Consider the following 23,180-nt stretch of genomic DNA (forward strand, 5'->3'; position numbering starts at 1 on the left):
CATCAATACAGTTAAAGCAGTGCTTTTTAAAAATATTGTTGCTTTTCTTTAAAACTTCCAGGACACATACAAATTTCCAGAGGAACATTCCTGTTAGCTTGCACATGAAAATTACCTTCCATGTCTTCTAGAACTTTGACAATTATCTTCAATATTATGATCTTCCCAACTGTAGCCTAAAATATAGTACCAGAAAATTTATATTATTGGAAGTTAGGCAAAATTTAAGTTTCTATCTTCAGTGAACCTTAGAACCATGCCTGATTTATCCAATTCATTATTCCTCATTCTCAATTAAAATTACAGAAGAGCATCAGTAACCAAGAAAGTTTTCCCATTATTTTAAAAAGTGAAAGAAAATTCACTATCTTACCTATATCAGTGAGGTTCCTGTAGGTCTCCAGCATCACATCCTTGTAGAGTCTCTTCTGGGCAGGATCCAGCAAAGCCCACTCTTCTCGGGTGAATTTCACACGCACATCATCGTAGGTCACTGCATCCTGTAACACCACATACGTGTATATAAGACAAAGCATGACGGTGACAACACTGTAAATGTATATGGCGTTGACAATAGAATCATGTGATTCTGATGCTTCTTCCACTTATTTCCTGACACAGATGCTCTAATGTAATCACCGAGGCATTTTTAGATAGAAACTGAAAAATCATGTTCACTTCTATCACTCCTGCACCCCTTGAACAGGATATAGCCTTGCAAGAGAAATGCCAATTAATAGACAAGAAGAGAGAGAGAGAGAGAGAGAGAAGAGAGAGAGAGAGGAGCAGATCAAAAGTACTGAGTGCACATCAGAGAGATTGTATGAATAATTATTAACTACGAGTTGGATGTACTGGCTCACGCCTTTAATCCCAGCACTTAGGAGGCAGAGGCAGGTGTATTTCATTGAGTTGATGACAGCCTGGTCAATGCAATGAGTTCCAGGACAGCCAAAGGCACATATTATGACCCTGACTCCCCTGAAAAAAAAAAAAAAAAAAAAAAAATCAACCAACGCCTTCCTCCCCAAAACAAAGAAAGAACTCAGAGGTTTTCACTGAAGTTTTACAAAGAATTATACACTCACTCTAGTTCTGTATTAATATTAAAGAAACCTGACGTGCCCCAGTTTAAACTGCAACATTAATGACATCTCACTAAAAGAGAATATGCATGTTTTCAACAGTCACAAATGGACAGATGAAAATATCAGCAATGGCCGGGCGTGGAGGCGCATGCTTTTAATCCCAGCACTCGGAAGGCAGAGGCAGGCCGATTGCTGTGAGTTCGAGGCCAGCCTGGTCTACAAAGCGAGTCCAGGACAGCCAAGGCTACACAGAGAAACCCTGTCTTGCAAAACTAAAACAAAAACAAGAAAATATCAGCAATGTAAATGTTGATAAAAAAAAATAAGCAAGAGAGGTAGCTCAGCAGGGAAGAGTTCCTGCCAATCAAGCAAATAACTGGGCTCAATTGCCAGTGCTTACACGGGGGCTTGCAACTGCCCATTATTCCGGGGTCAGGAGTTTTGAGTCTGACTACTGTGAGGGCTCGGCACACATGAGATGCATATTCATGCACACAGGCAAAATACTGATATTCATTTAAAAATATCAAAAAGAAACATAAGAGGTAGAAAGAATGTCAAGCGCCTGCAGTTCAGTGGCAAAGAAGGCTTTGGCAGTGTTGATGCTGTAAACAGATGCCATCCTGAGAAACTGTAGTGGATATAAACACGGTTCTGTTTTGATCCCAAGTGTGGGATGTGAAACAGACTTTTATAAGGGTGTGCAGTGTTTGTCTGCTGGAAAGACTTTTGAAAAAACACATGGTGTTTGTCCACTAGAGGAGGAACTGCCTCTTGTGGGGGCATGGTCTTTGCCAACTGCTAAAAATCCTGGTACGGACTCTGAAAGTCCGTGTGTGTGTGTATATATATATATATATATATATATATATATATATATATATATATATACATGGTCTTTGCCAACTGCTAAAAATCCTGGTACGGACTCTGAAAGTCCGTGTGTGTATATATATATATATATATATATATATATATATATATATACACAAATGAGTCCAAATAAGAGGCGTGGCTTTTTGGTTTTGACATTGCTTCCTATCGTTTGGCTGTTCACCACTCAACTTTGAGATGTTCATAGAGAGAACGCCCCAAAGGATGCGTCAAAGTTCTGGGGGTTCCAGCTGCTGCTCCAGATTCCAGTGGCTGCAATTGCACCTTTGCTGAATTACTGGTTTGCTGTTTAACAGGTCTACTGAAATCCTAACTACAATTGCTCCAAGGAACTGAGTCTAAAAACCAATGTGTTATCCACATCAATCACTTAAGTCACCCAAACTTTGATGACTGCAACAACTAGAAAACACGGAACATTTGCTAAGAGATGAAGAGAGGCAAGCCTTTAGGATCAAGAAGAGAAAACTTGAACTGTTTCTCCATAGAAAGCCCCCAAACCAACCAAAAGTCGTGGAACTCATAACATTATACAGCAACTTTACAGAAGGCAAAAATAGGTGGTTTATATAATTAGAGTATATTTAATAAAACCCTAAAATAGGGGCTGCAGAGATGGCTCAGAGGTTAAGAGCACTGGCTGCTCTTCAAAGGTCCCGAGTTCGAGTCCCATCAACCACATGATGGCTGGAAACCATCAATATGGGGATAGGATGCCATTTTCTGGCCTGTGGATGTACCTGTAGGAAGAGCGCGCGTGCGCGCACACACGCACACACACACACACACACACACTCTTCTAAATCTCTCTTTTGCCAGGCATGGTGGCTCACGCCTTTAGTCCTAGAACTCGGGAGGCAGAGGAGGGCAGATCACTGTGAGTTGGAGGCCAGCTTGGTCTACAAAACGAGTCCTCGACAGCCAAGGCTACATACACAGAGAAACCATATCTCAAACAAACAAACATACATTATAAAACATTGTATATGGAAACACAAAGACAGACCTATAAATATAACACAGTACTGTAAGAGATCTACAGGATTACAGTCAAAATTAAAATAAAAGAAATCACTGGCCAGCCCTCATTCTCCCCGCTGCCAATAATAGAAAATGTATTGGAAGTGGAGGGCTATTTCAACTGGAGAGATTCGCTTAAAGCATACAGATGTTTCAGCATTGGAGTAAATACTTTTGACTACTAAAAGTATCTCATTCTCTCATGATAAAGAAAAGAGACTCTGTTAGAATCATATAGAAACCACATTGTTTCCTATGATTGATGACTGGACATAAGTCGGCTCCAGTGTGAGGAAATGCAAACATTTAAAAACAAAATGCAAAAAAGTAATTTTTAAGGAAGCAATGTATTTGTATTATACATCTAAACACCTTGTTTTGCCCTAAATGCTTTGTAAGTCATAAGGACTTTTGAAAATAAATCTATTCCCATTAAAAAAAAAAGATTTATTCTCATTTCTATGTCTATGCTTATGTGTGTGACAATGTCTTCCATGAGGACAGGTCACACACCAAAGAAAAGGGTGTCAGGACCGCTTCATCTGGAGTTAACAGATAGCAATGAGCCTCTCAACTTGGGCTGGGTGTTGGTATATGAACTCAGGTCAACCTAGAATAGTATTTGCTGAGTAACCTGCCCAGCTCGCATGATACTTTTTATCCAATAAACAAAAAGTCATTTACAGATTAATAACAACAAAACCCCTAAATAAATATAGAATGAAATAAATGATCACGGGAAACCTGATGCCTCAGTATTAAGACATTGGGTGTGGGACTTGGTGGGATGGCTCCAGACTTCCCCACTCTCTGTTACCTGAGACCCAGTACTCAGAGTTATTCCCAGTGCTACAGCTTCCTCTCAACCTGCCCACGCCTCTGTAGATGCCACAGGCCATCCCCATTTGCCTTTCTCTTCCTGTCTTATCACTGTGTCCTCATCTGACCTACTCTTTCTGCGTCATCTCTGTGTCCAAGCTCCCAACTATGGGCAGACACACCCTGCTTAACCAAGGTCATTTCAGTCAGAAGACTAGGTTGCTGGTTCAAAGACCCACCCCGCTATCTGTTACCCCAGCCCCAATTCTCATAGTTGCCCGTAACACTGGAACAGAGTATCAGAGCATCCTTCTTCTCTTCCTTTCTGTGCCGCCTGCAGATACCACAGCCTCATCTATACGGGCCAGCCTGAAGGCAGGTAGACTCCCCTTGCTCCAACATGCCATGCCTGCCAGAAGACCAACTAGGCTGTCCACAGACCTACCACACTATCCAGGACCCCAGACCCAATCTTCCCAGTTGCCCCTGGCACTGCACCTCTCCCCGCTACACCACCAGAGGATTGCTAAGGTCACCTCTCCCTGAACTTCCCTTTCCCCGACCTCCAATGACAGCAAGCATTCCCCCTTGAAGACACCAGCCAAGCAGGTCAATAATAGGAGAAACACTCAGTCACAACACTCTCTGAAAATCCAGAGAGCAAACAGAAACCCAGGAACAAAAGTCCCACCCAAACACGACAAACCCAGAGTTCAGCATGTAGAGCTGTAATCACCTCAAACCCAGATGATTAACACCAGCATAGGAACATAATCAGCCACAGTCAGCAAACTACGTCACGGTTAGAGCCAAGTTATCCTATCACCGCAGATCCTGAAAATTCCTACATAGCTAAAGCACAAGAAAAAGACCTAAAATCAACTATATGAAGGTGATAGAGGTCCTTAAAGAGAAAATGAATAAATACCTGAAAGAACTCCAGCGAAACCCAATCAAACAATCAGAGGAAACCAATAAATCCCTTATATAAAGCCAAGATAGAAGCAACAAACACTTGAATGAACACATAAAACTTTTCAAGACCTAAAAAGGGAAATAGAAGCAATAAAGAAAGCAGAAACTGAGGGAATTGTAGAACTGAAACTTTTAGAACTGCAACGAGAAACTACAGAGGCAACATTTACCCACAGAATAGAGATGAATGACGGAATCTCAGGCACTGAAGATACGACAGAAGGAATGGATACACCAGCCAAAAAATAAATAGAATCTAAAAATTTCCTGGCACAAAACATCCAGGACCTCTGGGACATTATGAGAAGACAAAAGCTATGAATAATAGGAATAGAAGAAAAGAGAAGAGGGGCTGGAGAGATGGCTTAGCAGTTAAGAGCACTGTCTGCTCTTCCAGAGATCCTGAGTTCAATTCCCAGCAACCACATGATGGCTCACAACCATCTTTAAGGAGATCTGGTACCCTCTTCCGGTGTGCAGGCAGAATACTGCATATGTAATAAATAAATCTTTAAAAAAAAAAAAAAAAAAAAAAAAGGAAAAGAAAAAGAAAAGAAAAGAAAAGAGAAGAATACCATCTCAATGGTCCAGAAGATTTTTTCAACAAAATAATAAAAGTTTCCTAATCTAAAGAAGATGCCTATCAAGGTACAAGAAGCAAACAATATACCAAATAAATTGGACCATAAAAAGTCAAAACACTAAATGTATGGAACAAAAAAGAGCTGCATTGCGGAAGACAACTTGTACACCACACACTGAATGTAGAGAGGCCAAGCAGGTGCAGGCTTGGAGACTTCACACCTGTGTTCTGGTCTCTCTGGAGAGAGAAGGTACTTTACAGGTTACAGAAAAAGAAGCCTGGACACCAACCCAGCTAAAACACTCTCCACCTAAAATCTGTCCTGCCAGCAAGATGTGCAGGGGCACGATGACAACAAACTTGTTTCATGGCCAGGGTACCCATGCCCAACAAACACTACCTCGACAGGAATCTCACAGAGATTTAAAGGACAAGAATGTGATGTGAGTGGTTCAGCGCCAGGTTCTCTGGTGATACGTTGTGACTGTTGGCTTGGTATTTGTGTGGGATCCTAACAGTGGGGGCAGGTATAACTCCCCCTCACCTGCTGTTGAGACTCTTTTCCTCCCATTGGTTTGCCTTATCCAGCCTCAATATGAGGTGTATTGCTTTGTTTTTCTGTATCTTGTTTGGGCTTGCTGACTGTCCTCTCTTGGAGGCCTGCTCTCTTCTGAAGAAGAAACAGAGGATGGGGAGCAGATCTGGGGAAGAGGAGGATAAGAGAGGTGGGAGGTAGCTGGGAGGAGTGGACAGAAGAGAAACAGAGGTCAGAACATATTGCACGACAGAAGAATCTATTTTAAGTAAGAAGCATTACTTCAATTTGTCCTAAATGAAAATGCAAAGAAGGGAAGCAATAAGTAGCCAAGAGAAATGAAACAGTGAAGACAGGGAAGGCATGATTTGAGCAGACACAGCTCTCCTTCTGTGTGTGTAGACAGTGAGCAGCATTACACAGGAGTCTGTGACAAGCTCATTCCTGGGCCCTGTCTAGATCTGTGGCATCGGAAATTTTGCTCTCAGCAATACGAATCGTGTATCATGCAGAAAACAAATCCAGGTCATTTTCTTGTGTTAGCTCTCACTAGTTTGGATTGTGGGATAACAGAGGTTCCTGTACATTTAATTTCAAAAGAGTACTCCTGCTTCTCTTTAAGAAAGACTAATATTTGAGTAACTATTTCAATAATAGAAATACATGCATAATATTATACAGCATTGCTACATTAGTTGTATAACACACTAAACATATACAACCTAGTATTTAGGAATGTTAAATACTTTGTTTGTTTGTTTTGTTTTTCGAGACAGGGTCTCTCTGTGTAGCCTTGGCTGTCCTGGACTCACTTTGTAGACCAGGCTGGCCTCGAACTCACAGCGATCCGCCTGCCTCTGCCTCCCGAGTGCTGGGATTAAAGGCCTGCGCCACCACTCCCGGCTAGGAATGTTAAATACTTAAAAGCACATTCTTCACAGCAAAAATAAAGTAGCCATCTAAGGCCAGTTACTTAATCAGAAGAAAACAAAGAGATGAGTCACTTGTGTAACACTGTTATATATTAGTTCAACTATAATTTATTGTCATTATTTAACTTCAAACCAAACAAGTTACTTTTTCATGCAGTAGGATGCGCTGGCAGAAAGCGTTCATGCCATCCAAATAAAGTAACTTCTGCATTTTTACAGTATTCGGTAACAGCACCTTTATTTATCATCTCTACAGCACCACCTGGCCACAAAAGCTTAATATTTCATTTTTCTTCTCTGCATACCAACTAAAAGGGAACAGGGTACTTGGAGCGCATCGTGATCCTTGAGATTGCGAGCTATAAAAACATGTCTTCTGGGCTGGAGAGATGGCTCAAGGGGTTAAGAGCACTGACTGCTCTTCCAGAGGTCCTGAGTTCAATTCCCAGCACCCACATGGTGGCTCCCAACCATCTATAATGGGATCTGACGCCCTCTTCTGGCCTGCAGGAGTACATGAAGGCAGAGCACTATGTACATAATAAATAAATAATCTTTAAAAAAAAAACAAAAAACAAAAAAAACATGTCTTCTGTTTAGCATGGTTGGGCCCCAACACACACATTAGTCAAAGAGCTCTCTGTTTATTGTAAATAGCCCTAGCATACGCCTTTAATCCAAGAGCATCTGTATACAGGAGATAATAACGTTAACCCTAGGTCGAGAGGCGGAGCAAGAAACCAGCTGCCAGGGATCAAAGAGTAGGAGGGAGTTTGAGTTGCCAACATGTAGAAGTGGAAGGCGCTCTTGGGCTTTTAGCTTTTAGCTTTGGCTCTTTAGCGTCTGGGCTCTTCAGCTTCTTGGCCTTTTCTTTTTGAGCTTTGAGCTAACTAAACTTTTGGCCTTGGGATTTTTGGCCTTTTCCTCCTGGGCTGTCAGCTGAGCTAGTGAGCCTTTTGGGTCTTTTCCATCAGGATGTGAGCTTGAGCAGGAAGGTCAGCTGGGTGTTTCCTCTGCCTTTCTGAGCTACCAGGTTTCACCCCAGCATCTGGCTCCTGAGTCTTTATTGGTAAAGTAGACCGTTTTTGGATTTTCATTTAAAAACGACACCCTGCTGTTAAAGCAGAAGTCTGGCATTACCGGGAAGCCCCTGACCTCTTCCCTCCGTGCTAAATGACAACTCCTTTCCTCAGCCAGGTTCCCTCCTCTCTAGTAGTTTCTCTGGAGAAACCCCAGATCCTCTAAGGAGTGTCACATAGCCCTCAGGGAGATTACAGGCCCAATCCTTTCCTGATGAGAAAGCCACTCAGTGTGCCCCTGGGGATTCCTGGAAATACCCTTCCCATTCTAATAAGATGTCTTGGGACCTTAGCTTTCAGCGGTCCTTTTCCCACACCTCTAACCGTACGTGGAGTTCTTCCCTGCAAGCCCCACTGACCACAGGATAATTAAGTCCTGTGTTCTCCTTCTTACAATAGGACTGAGCTGCTGCATGTAAACGAAGTATCCATGACAAAAACATTTCCTCCCTTCTGCCAGCCAAGTCTGAGAATCAGGGCCCTAAAGCCCACCCTACCTCACATCTCATTGAAATAATATAAGAAACCAAAACCATATACCCACTTTTACCTCGCCGTGACTACTCAGAGAGAGTGGAGGAAACATGAGGCAAGCTATCGGCTCCACCCACCCTCTTCTCTCCATTTTACAACCCTGCTGCCCATAGGACTCCATATTAAAAGTAGATAAGCCATCACCCTTCCCTCCTCCTCCACCTCCCACTGCCAAAGCACAGGGAGTGGTCCCTCATTCTCTCTCCGATAGCCAACAAAGCCACACCCTTCATTAGCTTGCAAGAGGGAGAGGGAGAGGGAGAGAGGGAGAGAGAGACAGAGAGACAGAGAGACAGAGAGGGACGGAGGGACGGACGGACGGAGGGAGGGAGGGAGGGAGGGAGGGAGGGAGAGAGCGCAAGCGCCGCCTTCTAACTCCATCCATCGCCTCTCACGCCCACCTGCCCCCCACCACGCAACAGCTTTGCAAACACCGTGATTCTGTTGCCAAACAACAACAAACTCAAAACCCTGGCAAATCCCACTTCTTCTACTCATGGCTCCGATTTGGAGGGAGCCAGAGTTTCAGGAATCCCAAGCAGTTCCAGTTAAAATAGATTACCGCTGCTCTGGTGTTGTGCCATAAAGCTCATTAGATAAATGTAGTAGTCCAGTCTCAATTATTTGGGTGCTCGCTGGGTTAAGAGAAGAAGTGCAGAGCCGGGCGTGGTGGCGCACGCCTTTAATCCCAGCACTCGGGAGGCAGAGGCAGGCGGATCGCTGTGAGTTCGAGGCCAGCCTGGTCTACAAAGTGAGTCCAGGACAGCCAAGGCTACACAGAGAAACCCTGTCTCAAAAAACCAAAAACATAAAAAATAAATAAGCACCACGGCTTTCCACTGCCAGGACTGCAGAGCCTCCCCTTACCCAGGGAATTCACACTCCGGGAGAGTCAGAGGCCAAGAGCCTCTGGTCAGGTCGCCACATGGACCAACAGAGCCACAGTCTTACCCAAGGCCCTTCTCGGTACAAGCATTACAGAGACTCTGATAGCTCGGTAGACCTGCTCCTTTTGGCCTAGGGGTAGTGAACCATGCTCACCACGCACAGTTTGTGGTCTCATAGTCCTCTACAGCTGCATCAGGGAACCCTGGGAAGAGCCTGCAAGCTAACTCCTCGCACTAGTGCGCCTCATTGCTAGGCCTGCCCAGAGTCCCTCAGCAGTTTGGACAACCCAGATAATCCTCAGGACACTAGCAGTTCCTCCAATGGGGGACTGAAGTATTTTATCAGATCACCATGGATTAAAACAGAACTTCAAGGGCTGGAGAGATGGCTCAGAGGTTAAGAGTACTGGCTGCTGCTCTTCCAGACTTCCTGAGTTCAAGTCTCAGCAACCATATGGTGGCTCACAACCATCTATAATAAGATCTAATGCCCTCTTCCGGCATGCAGGTGGACATTAGGCAGAGCACTGTATACACAATAAATAAATAAATCTTTAAAAAGGGGGGGGGGGACTTCAACAATGACAGAGACGAGAAAAAGCCTACAAACTCACGGAAATTGAACAACTCTCTACTCAATGACCCCCCTCCCCCGAGTCAGGGAGGAAATAAAGAAAGAAATAAGGAGCTGGAGAGATGGCTCAGTGGTTTAGAGCACCGCCTGCTCTTCCAGAGGTCCTGAGTTCAATTCCCAGCAACCACATGGTGGCTCACAACCATCTATAATGTGATCTGATGCCCTCTTCTGCCGACAAAGCGCTCATATACAATAAATAATAAATCTTTAAAAATAAAAAGAAGCCGGGCATGGTGGCGCACGCCTTTAATCCCAGCACTCGGGAGGCAGAGGCAGGCGGATCACTGTGAGTTCGAGGCCAGCCTGGTCTACAAAGTGAGTCCAGGATGGCCAAGGCTACACAGAGAAACCCTGTCTCGAAAAACCAAAATAAAAAAATAAATAAATAAAATAAAATAAATAAAGAAAAAAAGAAATTAAACACTTCCTAAAATTCAATGAAAATGAAGACAAAACATACCCAAAGTTACGGAAAACAATGAAAGCAGTGCTAAGAGGAAAGGTCATAAAGAAATGCCTTCATAAAGACAACGGAGAGATCTCAAACTAGCAATTTAACAGCACCCTGAACGCTCTAGAACATAAAAAAGCAGACACAACCATGAGGAGTAGAGAGCTGATATAATCAAACTCAGCACCAAAGTAAATAAGTTAGAAACAATGACAATAATACAAAGAATCAACAAAACCAAGAGCTGGTTCTCTGAGTAAAGCAGCAAGATGGACAAACCCTTAGTCAAACTAACTAACTAACTAACTAACTAAAAGACAGTATCTATCCAAATTAACAAAAGCAGAACTCAATTGATACATGTGGTAAATTAGTTGAATAAGGTCTTCAAAAGCCTCAGAGCCACAAAGAATATGGCATTTCAAGTTGTTCTTACACTCCTAAATTTCTTTGACAATAAGACAAATTAACTCCTGACAACACCCAGCCGACCTCAAAGAAGATGATGAGCATCAAAGAACCTCCTTATAGACAATGGCTTCAAAGGTGGCAAACCAGCCACTGGGCAAAATGTCCTCGTTCCTGCCACAAACAGAATCTGCCTAAAAATGGGCAATTTAGATTCAGGCAGAGTTGACGGCCCCACTCTGCCAAGTCAGGGTAAGCAAGTTCTCAATAGTAGCCCTGCTATATACAAATGATAAATGGGCTGAAAAAGAAATTAGGGAAACAACATTCTTCACAAAAAGCCACAAATAATATAAAATACCTTGCTACAACTCTAATCAAGAACTTCAAGTCTCTGAAGAAAGAAACTGAAAAAGGTAACAGAAAGTGGAAGAATCTCCCACGCTCATGGATCGGTAGGATTAACATTTAAAAAACAGCCAGCTTCCTAAAAGCAACCTACTGTTCAATGCAATTCCCAAGAAAATAACAACACCATTCTTTACAGACCTACAAAGAGCAATTCTCAACTTCATGTGAAACACAAAAACCAAAACCCAGGAGAGCTAAGACAATCCTGCACTACAAAAGAACTTCTGCAGGTTTCACGATCCCTGATTTCAAGTTGCACTCCAGAGCAATAGTAATAAGAACTGCACGGTATTCACATAGAAACAGACAAGTTGATCGATAGAATCATCCTGGGTAAGGTAACCTAAACCCAAAGAGACGTGCATGTTATGTACTTGTTTATAAGTGCATATTAGCCACAAAGTACAGGATAACCATGCTACAGTCCACAGACCCAAAGAATCCAAGCAAGGAGGAGGGGAAATAAAATAGGCATTGGAGGTGGAGGGAGGGAGGAAGCTGGGTGGGGATTAGCAGTGGAGAAAACAGGGTAGAAAGGGCTGGATGAGAGAACCAGAATCAGAAAGGGGGTGGGTGGGGCATCTCTGGGACTTGCCAGGGGCCAGGGATAGGGGAGGTCCCAAGAAGTCTATGGAAGTTACCCTAGCTGAGACAGCAGGAGATGTGGAGTCCGGAGTGGCTACCTCCTGTAGTCATACAGGACTTCCAGTGTAGGGAGAAGACTAACAACCCACCCACAAAACCTTCAACCCAAAACCTGTCCTGCCTACAAGAAGTGCAGGGATAAAGACAAAACAAAGATTGAGGGAATGGTTGAAGAGCCCTGGCTAATGGGATTCCAATTTTTCAGCAGGCATCATCATCTTGAGCCTGTCCCTAAGTACACCTCTGTTGTTGGAAAAACCACAACTGGTCCAGGAAAGGAACCACCCTAGGCCTGAGCCAATAAGGGGACAGCGGGAAAGTACCTAACATCCCTAGACGTTATGGATAGATTGCTTAAGCATTTCTTGGTCAGGCTTGACCAATCCCCTAGTACCAACCAACCCTTGCTAAATGTCAACCAATCCTGTAACTCCAAACTAGAAACTCCTGCTCCCTGCTGTAACCCCACTGAAGACCCTGCCTAATGACAGTTGGCGGCTCTCTCACTACTGATGAGTGGCTTTAGTGAGGTTCGGGGGCCCTCAGGCTCATGTTTGAATAAAGGCTCCTTGCTTTTGCATATTGCTTCGGACTCTTGGTGATCTTTGGGAATCTAGCAATCTGGGCCTAACATGGCTGACCAAAGACTGGCCCTACTTGAGACTCATCTCATGGGAGTAAACCAATCTCTGACACTATTAATGTTACTCTGCTATGCTTACAAGAGCCTAGCATAAATTTTCTGAGAGGTTTTACCCAGTAATGGATGCAGCAGAGCTCCACATCCAAACATTAGACAGAGCTCGGGAGTCCTGTGGAAGAGTTGGGGAAATGATAAAGGGAGCCAGAGGCATCAAAGCTCCCCCAAGAACTACAGTCAGCTAACCTGGGCCCATGGGGGCTCATAGAGATTGAAGCACCAACCAAAGCATATGCATGGACTGGTGCTAGGCCCCCTGCATACATGTAGCAGATGTGCAGCTTGGTCTTCATATGGGTCCCCCAGCAACTCGAACGAGGACCCTCTCTGACTCTGATGCCTTCCTTCTGATCTCATTCCTCTAACTTGGCTGCCTTGTCTGGCATCAGTGGGACAGGATGTGCCTCGTCCTGCAGTGACTTAATGTGCCAGGGGTGGTGGTGGTTGGTACCCATGGAGGATCTCCCCCTTCTCTGAGGAGGAGGAAAGGGGAGGATGGGGAAGAGGAGTGTGTGGATGTGGTGGGGGGAGATTTGGAGGAGGGGGGAGCCTGTGATCAAGGTTTAAGTGAATAAAAAAAAAACTTGATGGAGGAAAATATGAAATTTAAAAAGTAATATCAATAACTCTTTGAGAAGACAAATATAACTGAAAAAGCAAATAGGTATACTGACTTTGAAAAAGAACAGGCCCTTCCCTGGTAGAGGGAATGGCATTAATAAGATACTGTTTGACCTCATCCGTGTGCACAATATTAGATGCTGAGACCTGTAACCTGACACACCCAGCTACAGCCTGTGTCTCACATTTCTGACCTGACTCAACAGTATCAATGAATTCAATATTCACTGGCTCAATTTACCTAAACTAATTTGCCTAAACTGTACACCCACCAATCTAGTCTGTTTTCATTCACAGGTGTGGATTAATACACACTGGGAAAGTACAAAATCACTCACCTTGCTCTGTCAGGCCCTTCCTCATAATGGTGACCCCTGCAGCTGACTCCCTTAAACTTTACCCTGCTTCACCCTGCAGTGAGCACAGTACATCCTGTTCTGGTCTGAAGGCAGAAGCCATGATGCACGTGCACATCCTTTGCTGTTACTGCAATGGACAGTTCATTACACAACGCAAATAAGTAGCTTTAAAACTCTGTTGTACTATAAGCATATACAGGGAGAAGAAGTCCCCCTCAGTCACAGTCATAGGGGAGGGGAGTAAGGGGAAAATGGGAGGGAGGGTAGAATGGGAGGATACAAGGGATGGGATAACCATTGAGATGTAATATGAATAAATTAATAAAAGAAAAAAAAAGAAAACGCTGTTGTAGTACAGCCCTTTAACTTAAGAGTTTAGGGGGGCTGGAGAGATGGCTCAGGGGTTAAGAGCACTGACTGCTCCTCCGGAGGTCCTGAGTTCAAGTCCCAGCAACCACATGGTGGTTCACAACCATCTGTACTGGGATCTGATTCTGGTCTGCCGGTGTGCACGCAGATAGAGCACTCATACTAAATAAATAAATAATTCCTTAAAAAAAAAAACAAAAAACAAAAAACAAAAACTTAAGAGTTTAGGAAGTTAAATCAACAGGAAAGCAAGGTCATTGCCCTGGGGAGCAAGAGACTGGGATCAAGGTGACCTGAGTTAACATAGCTTGTCTCAGAAACAGTTTTCTAAAAGGTTGCAGATGCAGCTGTTCTAGAAACAATGGGGAGAAATGACTGCGCATAAAATTAAAAAGTTAATTAAGAACAGTTCCTTAAATGACAGCATGCATTCAGCTCTGGCTAATGCTCAAAGAGGAGCCGGCTGAGAACAGATTTTTGCATTCCACATACGCTGTCACCCTTAAGCCACTTTTAGGTTCAGGTCCCAGCTTGTGTTTTGAACAGTGTAAATTTAGACTGGAGACTGCATGTCTAGCCGCTTACACAGATGAGAGCCTTACACAGCAAAGATATTCCCAGAATTATGTCTTAAGCACAAACAGCAGGTCACTCTTCAGTGACAGAATCCTAAGTGTAAGGTCCCAGAGGATGAGAAAGATACGAAAATAGGAAGTAGAAAAGATAAAAGTCGCACTGGGGAGGTCTGTTGTTTTCAATAAGATCTGAATCATCCCATTTTACCAATGAAAACTCTTCTTTTTTTTTAAAATTTATTATTCATACAGTATTCTGCTTGCATATGAGCCAACAGGCCAGAAGAGGGCACCAGATCTCATTTTAGATGGTTATGAGCCACCATGTGGTTGCTGGGAATTGAACTCAGGACCTTTGGAAGAACAGCCAGTGCTCTTAACCTCTGAGCCATCTCTCCAGCCCCCTAATGAAGACTCTTAAGCCAGATATGGTATGAAAGCCTGCTTGCACAAAGAGGCAGAGAGAAGACCCAGCTGACCTTTCTCCTCAGTGATGTCCCAGAAGGAATCCCTTCCTCCCATGACATCTCAAACAACCTCCTTCAACCTGAATGGCCCTCCCTTCCGCTTCCAGTGTGTCACTCTATCCTTCCTCCCTCTTACTCCATGGTTTTGTCTTATTAATCTTATGTTCACTTCCTGTCAACTAGTCGCTTGCTCCACCTCTTGACCTGTGATTGACTTTATTTAATCCTGTTTACAATATTGAAACACAAAGCTCTTGGGTTAAAGGTGTGTGCTAAGGCTGTGCCAAACCACAACTAAAAACAAGTTTTTCCAGTAAATATCACAATCTCAGGGTTCACAGTGTGATCAAATATCCTGCAACAGAGGTCTTGCAGAAGCTACGTCTTATGCCAAGTAAACTTCTTTTTTTGTTTTTTTTTTTTGTTTTTGTTTTTGTTTTTTTTTTTCGAGACAGTGTCTCTCTGTATAGCCTTGGCTGTCCTGGACTCACTTTGTAGACCAGACTGGCCTCGAACTCACAGCAATCTACCTACCTCTGCCTCTCAAGTGCTGGGATTAAAGGCGTGTGCCACCACGCCCAGCCTGCCAAGTAAACTTCTTAAGAGGACTAGCATTTTATATGCTGCTTCCAGGGGAAAATGGAAGGAAATGGGAGACATCTATCATACAACGGGACAAACTCAGGAGTCTAATGAGCAGTTCTGTACAAGGGCAACACAGGGAATCTCAAGAACATTATGACCAAGCCTACATTGGCTTTGGGACTGTAACCACAACCCCACGTAGTGGGAAGAGTTGGGTTCTCAGGATCTGAAGCAAGTCCTCCTGAAAGCCTCTGGCCTCAGACCATCACCAGTTTTCCCAAACACGTTCCTTACTTTAAAGAAGCTTTATCTCATTCTCAATATGCCAGCGCCTCAGGGAAAGCACCCAAGGCCTAGGCCCCAAGCTGTTACTGGCTCTGTCAATCATGTTACCGGGTTTGAGAAAGAGCTCTCATTCTCCATACACGAGGGCTTCTGGAAAGCCCTGCTTGATCAAGTCAGCGCTCAACTCAAGTGGTTTTCCTTTTCAAATAATTGTCACTCAGTGGAGTCTTGCCCCTGCGGCATGCTTTTCTCAAGAAGAAAACTGGACCTTTATGACACATCGTGCCTTAATGCTGGTTGTGAGCCCGTTGTTAGCAATCGGGCACCTTCATGTCCAGCTCTAGGGACTTAAGAGACAGCAGGACATGTCATCACCTGCCACCCAGATTCAACACATTCCCACTGTCACCAAGAGCCACATGTCCCCTCCCTGTGCATGTGCTACATGACCTCATGAGAGGACCTGGTTCTTTACCCCCACCCTCACCCAGATGCAGCCTGTGTCCCATGGTGTGACTCTATGGATTCCGCCGTATAGTTCCACTACCTACATCCCAGCATGTGGTGTTATGACTCACGAAGCTCTCCCGGTGCTTGTGCTCCCCTCTGGGAGTTGAAGCCATGCCGGGACCCTATTTCCAGTCCACCTGCAACAGGTTCACTTTTCACCCCCCCAATCACTACATTCCTGCATCCAACACCAACCGATTGGTGAGTTTCCCCTTCCTGGTCAGCGAAAACATTTCCCTGGGTCCAAGGGACTGACCGTTGAGCACCCAGCACCCCTCTGGTACCCTTGGAGGCAGAGGAACTCGGCCACAGTGTTTACAGCTACATTTGGCCCTTTTCCTAGACTGTCATCGGGACCTTTTTCCCCTGGGTGAGGCTTTCAGGCTTTCTCTTCTACCAGTATGGTTTCTCTCTCCTCTCTCTCTCTCTCTCATTCTAGTTCTAGGTGAACCATGTCTGCCTGACCCATTGTAGTCCTACCTGTGTCCTTGGGACACCTTGGGCTCAGGTTTGTGACTCCTCTCCTCAGCATGGGAACAATGTCTATGTCCATACCTCCAAGCTCCCCACTGGGACACCTTCTGGAGAACTCCAGATTCCTACACTTAGCACCCAACTTAGGCTTCTAAGCTTACACACCTTTGCAACCAAACTTGGCCCCAATATGCCTTAGACAACAGACCCAAATGGCTACCTACTGGTACACTCTAGATCCCAGTATTATATGGGATCTTTATAATCACTGCCAGTGATCAAGGAAATGGAAGGAGGCCCCGTATGTCCAAGCTTTCTCTGATCTTCGCTCCAAACCTTCCCTCTGGCTCTTCCAGTTCCCCTAGTCAACTCCTTCTAGCTATGAAATCTCAGCCAGAAGAAACCTCTACAACCCTTGCTCCTGCTAACAAGCCCCCTCCTTCCCAGCCCCGACCCCCAGCTCCTTCCTCTCTCTGGCTTCTTCAGCCTCCTCCCTCTCTAACTATCCTACTCTGGCACCTACTTTCACCCCACCAGCAGCTTTGAGTCCCCCGCTACTTGCTCCTACTCAGCAGCCAAACTCCCTCCGTGTCTACCCACTCAGTCTAAACCAGCCTGAGTTCTTCCTTTGTGGGAGGTTACCAGTATGGAAAGCCTGGACAGGGTGCGTGTGTGTGTGTGTGCGCGTGCGTGCGTGCGTGCGTGTATAAGTTTGGGAACAGGCTAGAGCACATGCTGGTGAAGTACAGCAAACTAAGGTAACACCCCCCCCAGGCAGACCCGAGGTAGGGCCTGACCAGGACCCCCAACAGAATTACATCACTCCAGGTGGCATTTTAGCTAGAGATAGGTTTACAACTTGCCTCTTGGCCGGTCTCTGGAAGGCTGCCCTCAAACCAGTAAATTATGAAAAGATCCAAGAGGTCATTCAGGACAAATATGAAACCCCGTCTCAATTCCTAGACTGCTTTACAAAGGGCTTCTGACAGTATAGTACTCTAGACCCCAAAAATTTAGGGGGCAAACACTTCTAATGACCCGTTTCTTTTCCCAGAGTTACCATGGCATTAGGGCCAAGCTTAAGCACTTGGAGAGAGAAACCCTACCTGCATAGGCAGAAAGTCTTTGTGCTGGCCTTTAAGGGGTACCAATGGAGAGATGAAAAGGCTCACAAGCCCTAAAACCCCTATATTGCAGTTAAGAAGCCCAGTGGTACCTACCACCTGGGTTCAAGATCTCCAGCTCAGTTCCACAGTGTGTCATGGCTAACCCTTATCCATTCACCTCCCCTCTCCCCTTGGAGACCTCCCATTTTTCAGTCCCGGATCTCAGGGATGAATCCTTCTCTATTCCCCTTGACACCCAGTGACAAAACATTTTTGCTTTCACCTAGACTGACCCTGGCCCACTTATCTACCCAACTCACCCAGGGGTCCCCCAGATAGCCCACACCTGTTTGGCGAGGCCCTAGGCTCTAATCTACTCTCTATATCTCTCCCTAACTCTGAACTTATTTTTTCTTGGTTTTTCGAGACAAGGTTTCTCTGTGTAGCCTTGGCTGTCCTGGACTCACTTTGCAGACCAGGCTGGCCTCGAACTCACAGCGATCCACCAGCCTCTGCCTCCCAAGGGCTAGGATTAAAGGCGTGTGCTACCACGCTGGGCCCTAACTCTGAACTTATACAGCAGGTAGATGACCGTCTCCTCTGCAGTCCATCCCTACAAATTAGCCAAACTAACACCGCTCTTCTAAATGTCTTGTCCTGCCGGGGCTACAGAGTCACACCTTCTAAGGTCCAACTGTCCACCCCTCGGGTCCCCTGCTTGGGACTATCAATTACCCCAACCCACAAAGCCATTACCTTGTTTAGAAAACACCCAATCTAGTCTCTAAGAGTCCCCTCTACTAAAGAGGACATTTTTTATCATTCCTAGGAATAGCTGGCATCTTGTGCTTCTGGATCCCTCCTTCCTTTTCCCTCCTCGCCCAACCCCTATATGATGGAGACCTAGGCCCCTCTCATAAACCCTTCCTCAAAACTATTACCAAGCCCTTTCAGAAGCTCCAACAGGCCCTCCTTCAGGCTCAAGCCTTATCCCTCCCAGACCTAACCCACCTCTTCTCCCTCGACATCACAGAAAGAGGGATGTGTCCTTGAGATCCTGGGTCACCAGCTGGGACCCTCCTCTGCACCTGTAGCATACCTGTCAAAGACACTAGACCTGACTACGCAGGGATAGCAACCCTGCATACATGCTTTAGCTGCTGCTGAGCTCCTTATTCGCAAATCCAAAAAAACTAACATTTGGGTCACTTCCTACTATCTTCTCCTCCCACAACCTGCCCCACCTCTTAATGTGTAAAAGTAATTTTATTCTCCTGGCTCGACTGTTGTCTGGGAGGCTTACTGCCTCCTTCTGCTGGCTTAGGCCTAGTCCTGGAAGCTTCTAGCCTCCATACAATCTAACCTGGGCCTAGAAAGTTTTCAGCCTCTAGTGCTTATTGCTTAATAAGCTCATTCTTACTTGTTCTTTCTGAGCTCTGGGCTGCCTGGTTCACCTTAGCTGTTCTAGCTCAAATGCTTCTCCCAGGTGATTTATTTAATCTGGCTTCTCTCTTGGCCAGGAAGCGCTCTGCTCGGCCTAACTCAGCAATCTGTTCTAATCTTCTGGCGTCTTTTCATTTTCTGGCCTGTTCTGTCTTCACGTGAGTTCTCTCTCTGCACCCATCTCTCTATTACTGTTGTGGTAAAAACTGCCTCCTCTCTCTGTAAAACTGTCTCTTAAGTAGCTTCCCTTTCCTCTCTCTTCTCGTGAGAGTTGGGAATATCCTATTCTGTCAAATCTTCTCTGATTCATCACCTTTCCTGCCACGCAATTAGACATCACTTTCAAACATGGGTGCTTCCTTCTACAAACTAACTTTACCTTTGTTTGGGATTAAAGGCATGTACCACCACACCAGGACCTAAACTGTTCTTTACCTGATACTTGCTCTATACCAGGCTGACCTTGAACTCAGATCTGTTTGCCTATGTCTCCTGGATTAAAGGTGTGTTTGTATTCCAGCTGGATTTTTGGATAGGATCTCTTGCCAGAACAACCATGTTCTGAATTAACACTTTTCTACTTATGTATGTATAAAAGCTTACAAACTCTACCTCCTTCCAGAGCTCTTTCTCTTCAGGTGGCACTAGTAGAAGGCTCTACACTTACTTTCCAACCATGCCCACCTCTTTTTTTTTGGTTTTTCGAGACAGGGTTTCTCTGTGTAGCCTTGGCCATCCTGGACTCACTGTGTAGACCAGGCTGGCCTCGAACTCATAGCGATCCGCCTGCCTCTGCCTCCCGAGTGCTGGGATTAAAGGCGTGCGCCACCACGCCCAGCTACCATGCCCACCTCTTAATAGCTCAAATTTTCCCCCACCTGACGCTGCCTGCTCTCCATCTTATTCCTGCATTGAAACCTTCAAGAAACTATTGCCCCACACCTCGCACATACAGGAGGACACATTGCCCTGGGTCATCTATACCTCGTACACAGATGGCAGCTCCTTTGTACACAAGGGAGTCTGAAAAGCTGGCTATGCCATAGTGTCAGATACTGAGGTTGTTGAGGCACAGACCCTCCCTGACCACACCACGAATCAGCAGGCTGAACTAACAGCTCTTGCCCATGCTTTCCAATTGGAACAGGGACAATCCCTAAACACCTATATAGACCCTAAATGCGCCTTTCATGTCCTCCTGTCCCACGGTGCCATCTGAAGAGAGTGTGGGTTACTTACAACAAAGGAAGGATCAATAACGCTAAAAGCCTCCATCTCCCCACAGCTACTGGAATTGTCCCCTGCCAGTCCCACCAGACCAACAATTCCACCATCTCTAAGGGAGATAACTGAGCTGACAAGGCAGCTAGAACTCTGTCCCTCGGAGGCCTAGACTCATTTCACCCACCACAGCCTACATTCCCCTTGTTACTCTTCAAATTCTGTCCTATGTGCGCCAGCTCTTTCATCCTAACATCCACACCTTGACTCACTTTGTTAAGACCCAGCTGCAGCCCACCCCTAAGGACTTACGATTCTTAAGGACTATTACTGCCTCTTGTAAAATCTGCCAGATGTCAGACTCCAGCTCCAGACACTGCAGCCCCGCCCCCTTTCCTAACCACAAGGCCAGAGGCTCTTTTCCTGGGACGAACTAGGAACTTGATATTAACCACAAGCCCACAGTCAAATGTGTCCAGTGCCTTCTGGTCTTGGTGGACACTTTCTCAGGGTGGGTGAATGAATTCCCCATCAGCAACACAAGAGCTCAGAGAGTCTCTGATCTCCTCCTCTGTGAGATCATCCTTGGGTTTGGCATCCCCAGCTCCCTTCAGTCAGACAATGGTCCTGAATTCACCTCCCATGTTTCCCAAACTCTATCTAAAACCCTCAACATCCCTTGGTATTTTCATATCCCATACCACCTCCAGTCCTCAGGGAAAATAGAATAAACTAACTGTTCCTTTTTTTGGCCGGGCGTGGTGGCGCATGTCTTTAATCCCAGCACTTGGGAGGCAGAGGCAGGTGGATCGCTGTGAGTTCGAGGCCAGCCTGGTCTACAAAGTGAGTCTAGGACAGCCAAAGCTATCACAGAGAAACCTTGTCTCGAAAAACCAAAAAAAAAAAAAAAACATTTTTTTTTTTTTCTGGGCTAGAGAGAGATGGCTCAGGGGTTAAGAGCACTGTCTGCTCTTCCAAAGGTCCTGAGTTCAATTCCCAGTGACCACATGGTGGTTCACAGCCCTCTGTAATGAAATCTGGCACCTTCTTGTGGCAGGCACGCATATATACAGGCAGAATACTATATAAATAAGAATAAATCTTTAAAAAAAAAAAAAAACAACATTTTTCTCAAACTGTCACAGGAACTTGATTGGGTAAACACTTGCCTCTGGCCCTTTTCAGGCTAAGGCTCTCCTCAAAGCTTCCCCTCTCGCCCTTTGAGCTCATGTACAGACAACCATTCTGACTCCTGGTCTTTCATCCAAACCCTTGCCTCTCCCTGATCTCCTGCTCACTCCCCTCCTCTGCCATCTCCGCTTCCCACTATGGAACATCCCTGGCCACTGTCTACTACGGCCATACAGTAATGTCTGTCCATCTCCTATCAACCCTGGAGTTCAGGTCCTCCTCTCCCCTCTGGACCAGCGCCCTCACCCCTACAGCCCTAAGTGGCAGGGTTCCTTCAGGGTAACTCTTCTGATCCCCACAGCTGCTAAGCCTGAGGGCTCCTTCATTAGATTCACCTATCTCACCTCAACCCTTTACTCCCCCCACCTCACGTAATTTCCCTTCCTACATAGCAACTCCAACAGGACCCTGCTCCCTTAAGTTTCAGAGGACGCCAACACCAACCACCTTGTCTCCAGTTCTAGAAGAACGAGGCTTCACTCTGGCAGCTGTGCTTGACCCTACTGGAATGGAGATGGATTTTTTTTCCCTCCTGTCCTTCTTGTTTGTTTCTGTCCATGGTAACTCTTACATATGGGGATTTTGAGGTTCAACAAACCATCATTCATAACAGTCTCTCCAAATAGGGTTGGAAAAATTGCTCTTTGGCAGGTTGTCAGGAGACAATTAGAATCAGCATCGCCCCATGTCCACCTCTCCTTCATTTCACAACCTTTTTGCTTCCTCTTTGACCAGACAGAAAGTTATTATAAAGTGGCCAGACAGATATACTAGTTTTGCCAATACTACTTGGCAATAGTGAAAAACAAACAAACAAACAAACAAAACCACCTAGCCAGGCCTGAGAGGCAGAGGCAAGTAGATCTCTGTAAGTTCGAGGCCAGCCTGGATTACAAAACAAGTCCAGGACAGCCAAGGCTACACAGAGAAACCCTGTCTGGATAAAACCAAAACCAACCAACCAACCAAACAAACAAACCCTCCTTTATCTATATGAAAAGACCCCCCAGCTTCTTCAGTGATCCTGTCAGATAACCTTACCTCGCCATTCCCCAGCTGCCCTGACCCGGGTGTTGCCATGACTCCCTGCCTTTCTCATATCACCCTCTTTGGCATGGAAAACTGTTTTAAAGCACCTGGGACACATTCTGTAGAGGCGTTAAGTTCCATAGGCTGCAAGAAAGCCACAATCCTCCATACTTCATTTCAGGCCCAGGGTCCTGTAGTCCACAACACCTTGATGCTTTGTGGTATTCAAGTCTACCATCAGCTACCTGCTAGCTGGTCGAGAGTTTGTATGATAGTATTTCTCTTCCCCAAGCTGGGGGTGCTACACGGAGAAGAGCCCCTACTGATTCCAGCTGTGGATTCAACAC

The 23,180-nt window shown here is 45.3% G+C and overlaps 1 protein-coding gene across 1 annotated transcript; it reads right to left on the bottom strand.

Moving 5' to 3' along the window:
* Positions 1 to 111: 111 nt before the first annotated feature.
* On the bottom strand, positions 112 to 16,482 carry LOC127203313 (zinc finger protein 431-like). Its single transcript, XM_051162095.1, has 3 exons — positions 16,438 to 16,482; positions 374 to 500; positions 112 to 176 (listed from the first exon to the last, which is right to left on the bottom strand). The coding sequence occupies exons 1-3, from the start codon at positions 16,480 to 16,482 to the stop codon at positions 112 to 114; spliced, it is 237 nt and encodes a 78-aa protein (XP_051018052.1).
* Positions 16,483 to 23,180: the final 6,698 nt, after the last annotated feature.

Source organism: Acomys russatus, chromosome 19, assembly GCF_903995435.1.
Source record: "Acomys russatus chromosome 19, mAcoRus1.1, whole genome shotgun sequence".
Taxonomy (NCBI): domain Eukaryota; kingdom Metazoa; phylum Chordata; class Mammalia; order Rodentia; family Muridae; genus Acomys; species Acomys russatus.

Coding starts and splice junctions, on each gene's coding strand:
- LOC127203313 (XM_051162095.1), bottom strand. CDS start 16,482: ATGGCTTCAACTCCCAGAGGGGAGCACAAGCACCGGGAGAGCTTC. Junction 501..16,437: donor ACAAGCACCGGGAGAGCTTC/GTGAGTCATAAC, acceptor GTGGTGTTACAG/GATGCAGTGACCTACGATGA. Junction 177..373: donor CAGGAACCTCACTGATATAG/GTAAGATAGTGA, acceptor ACTATATTTTAG/GCTACAGTTGGGAAGATCAT.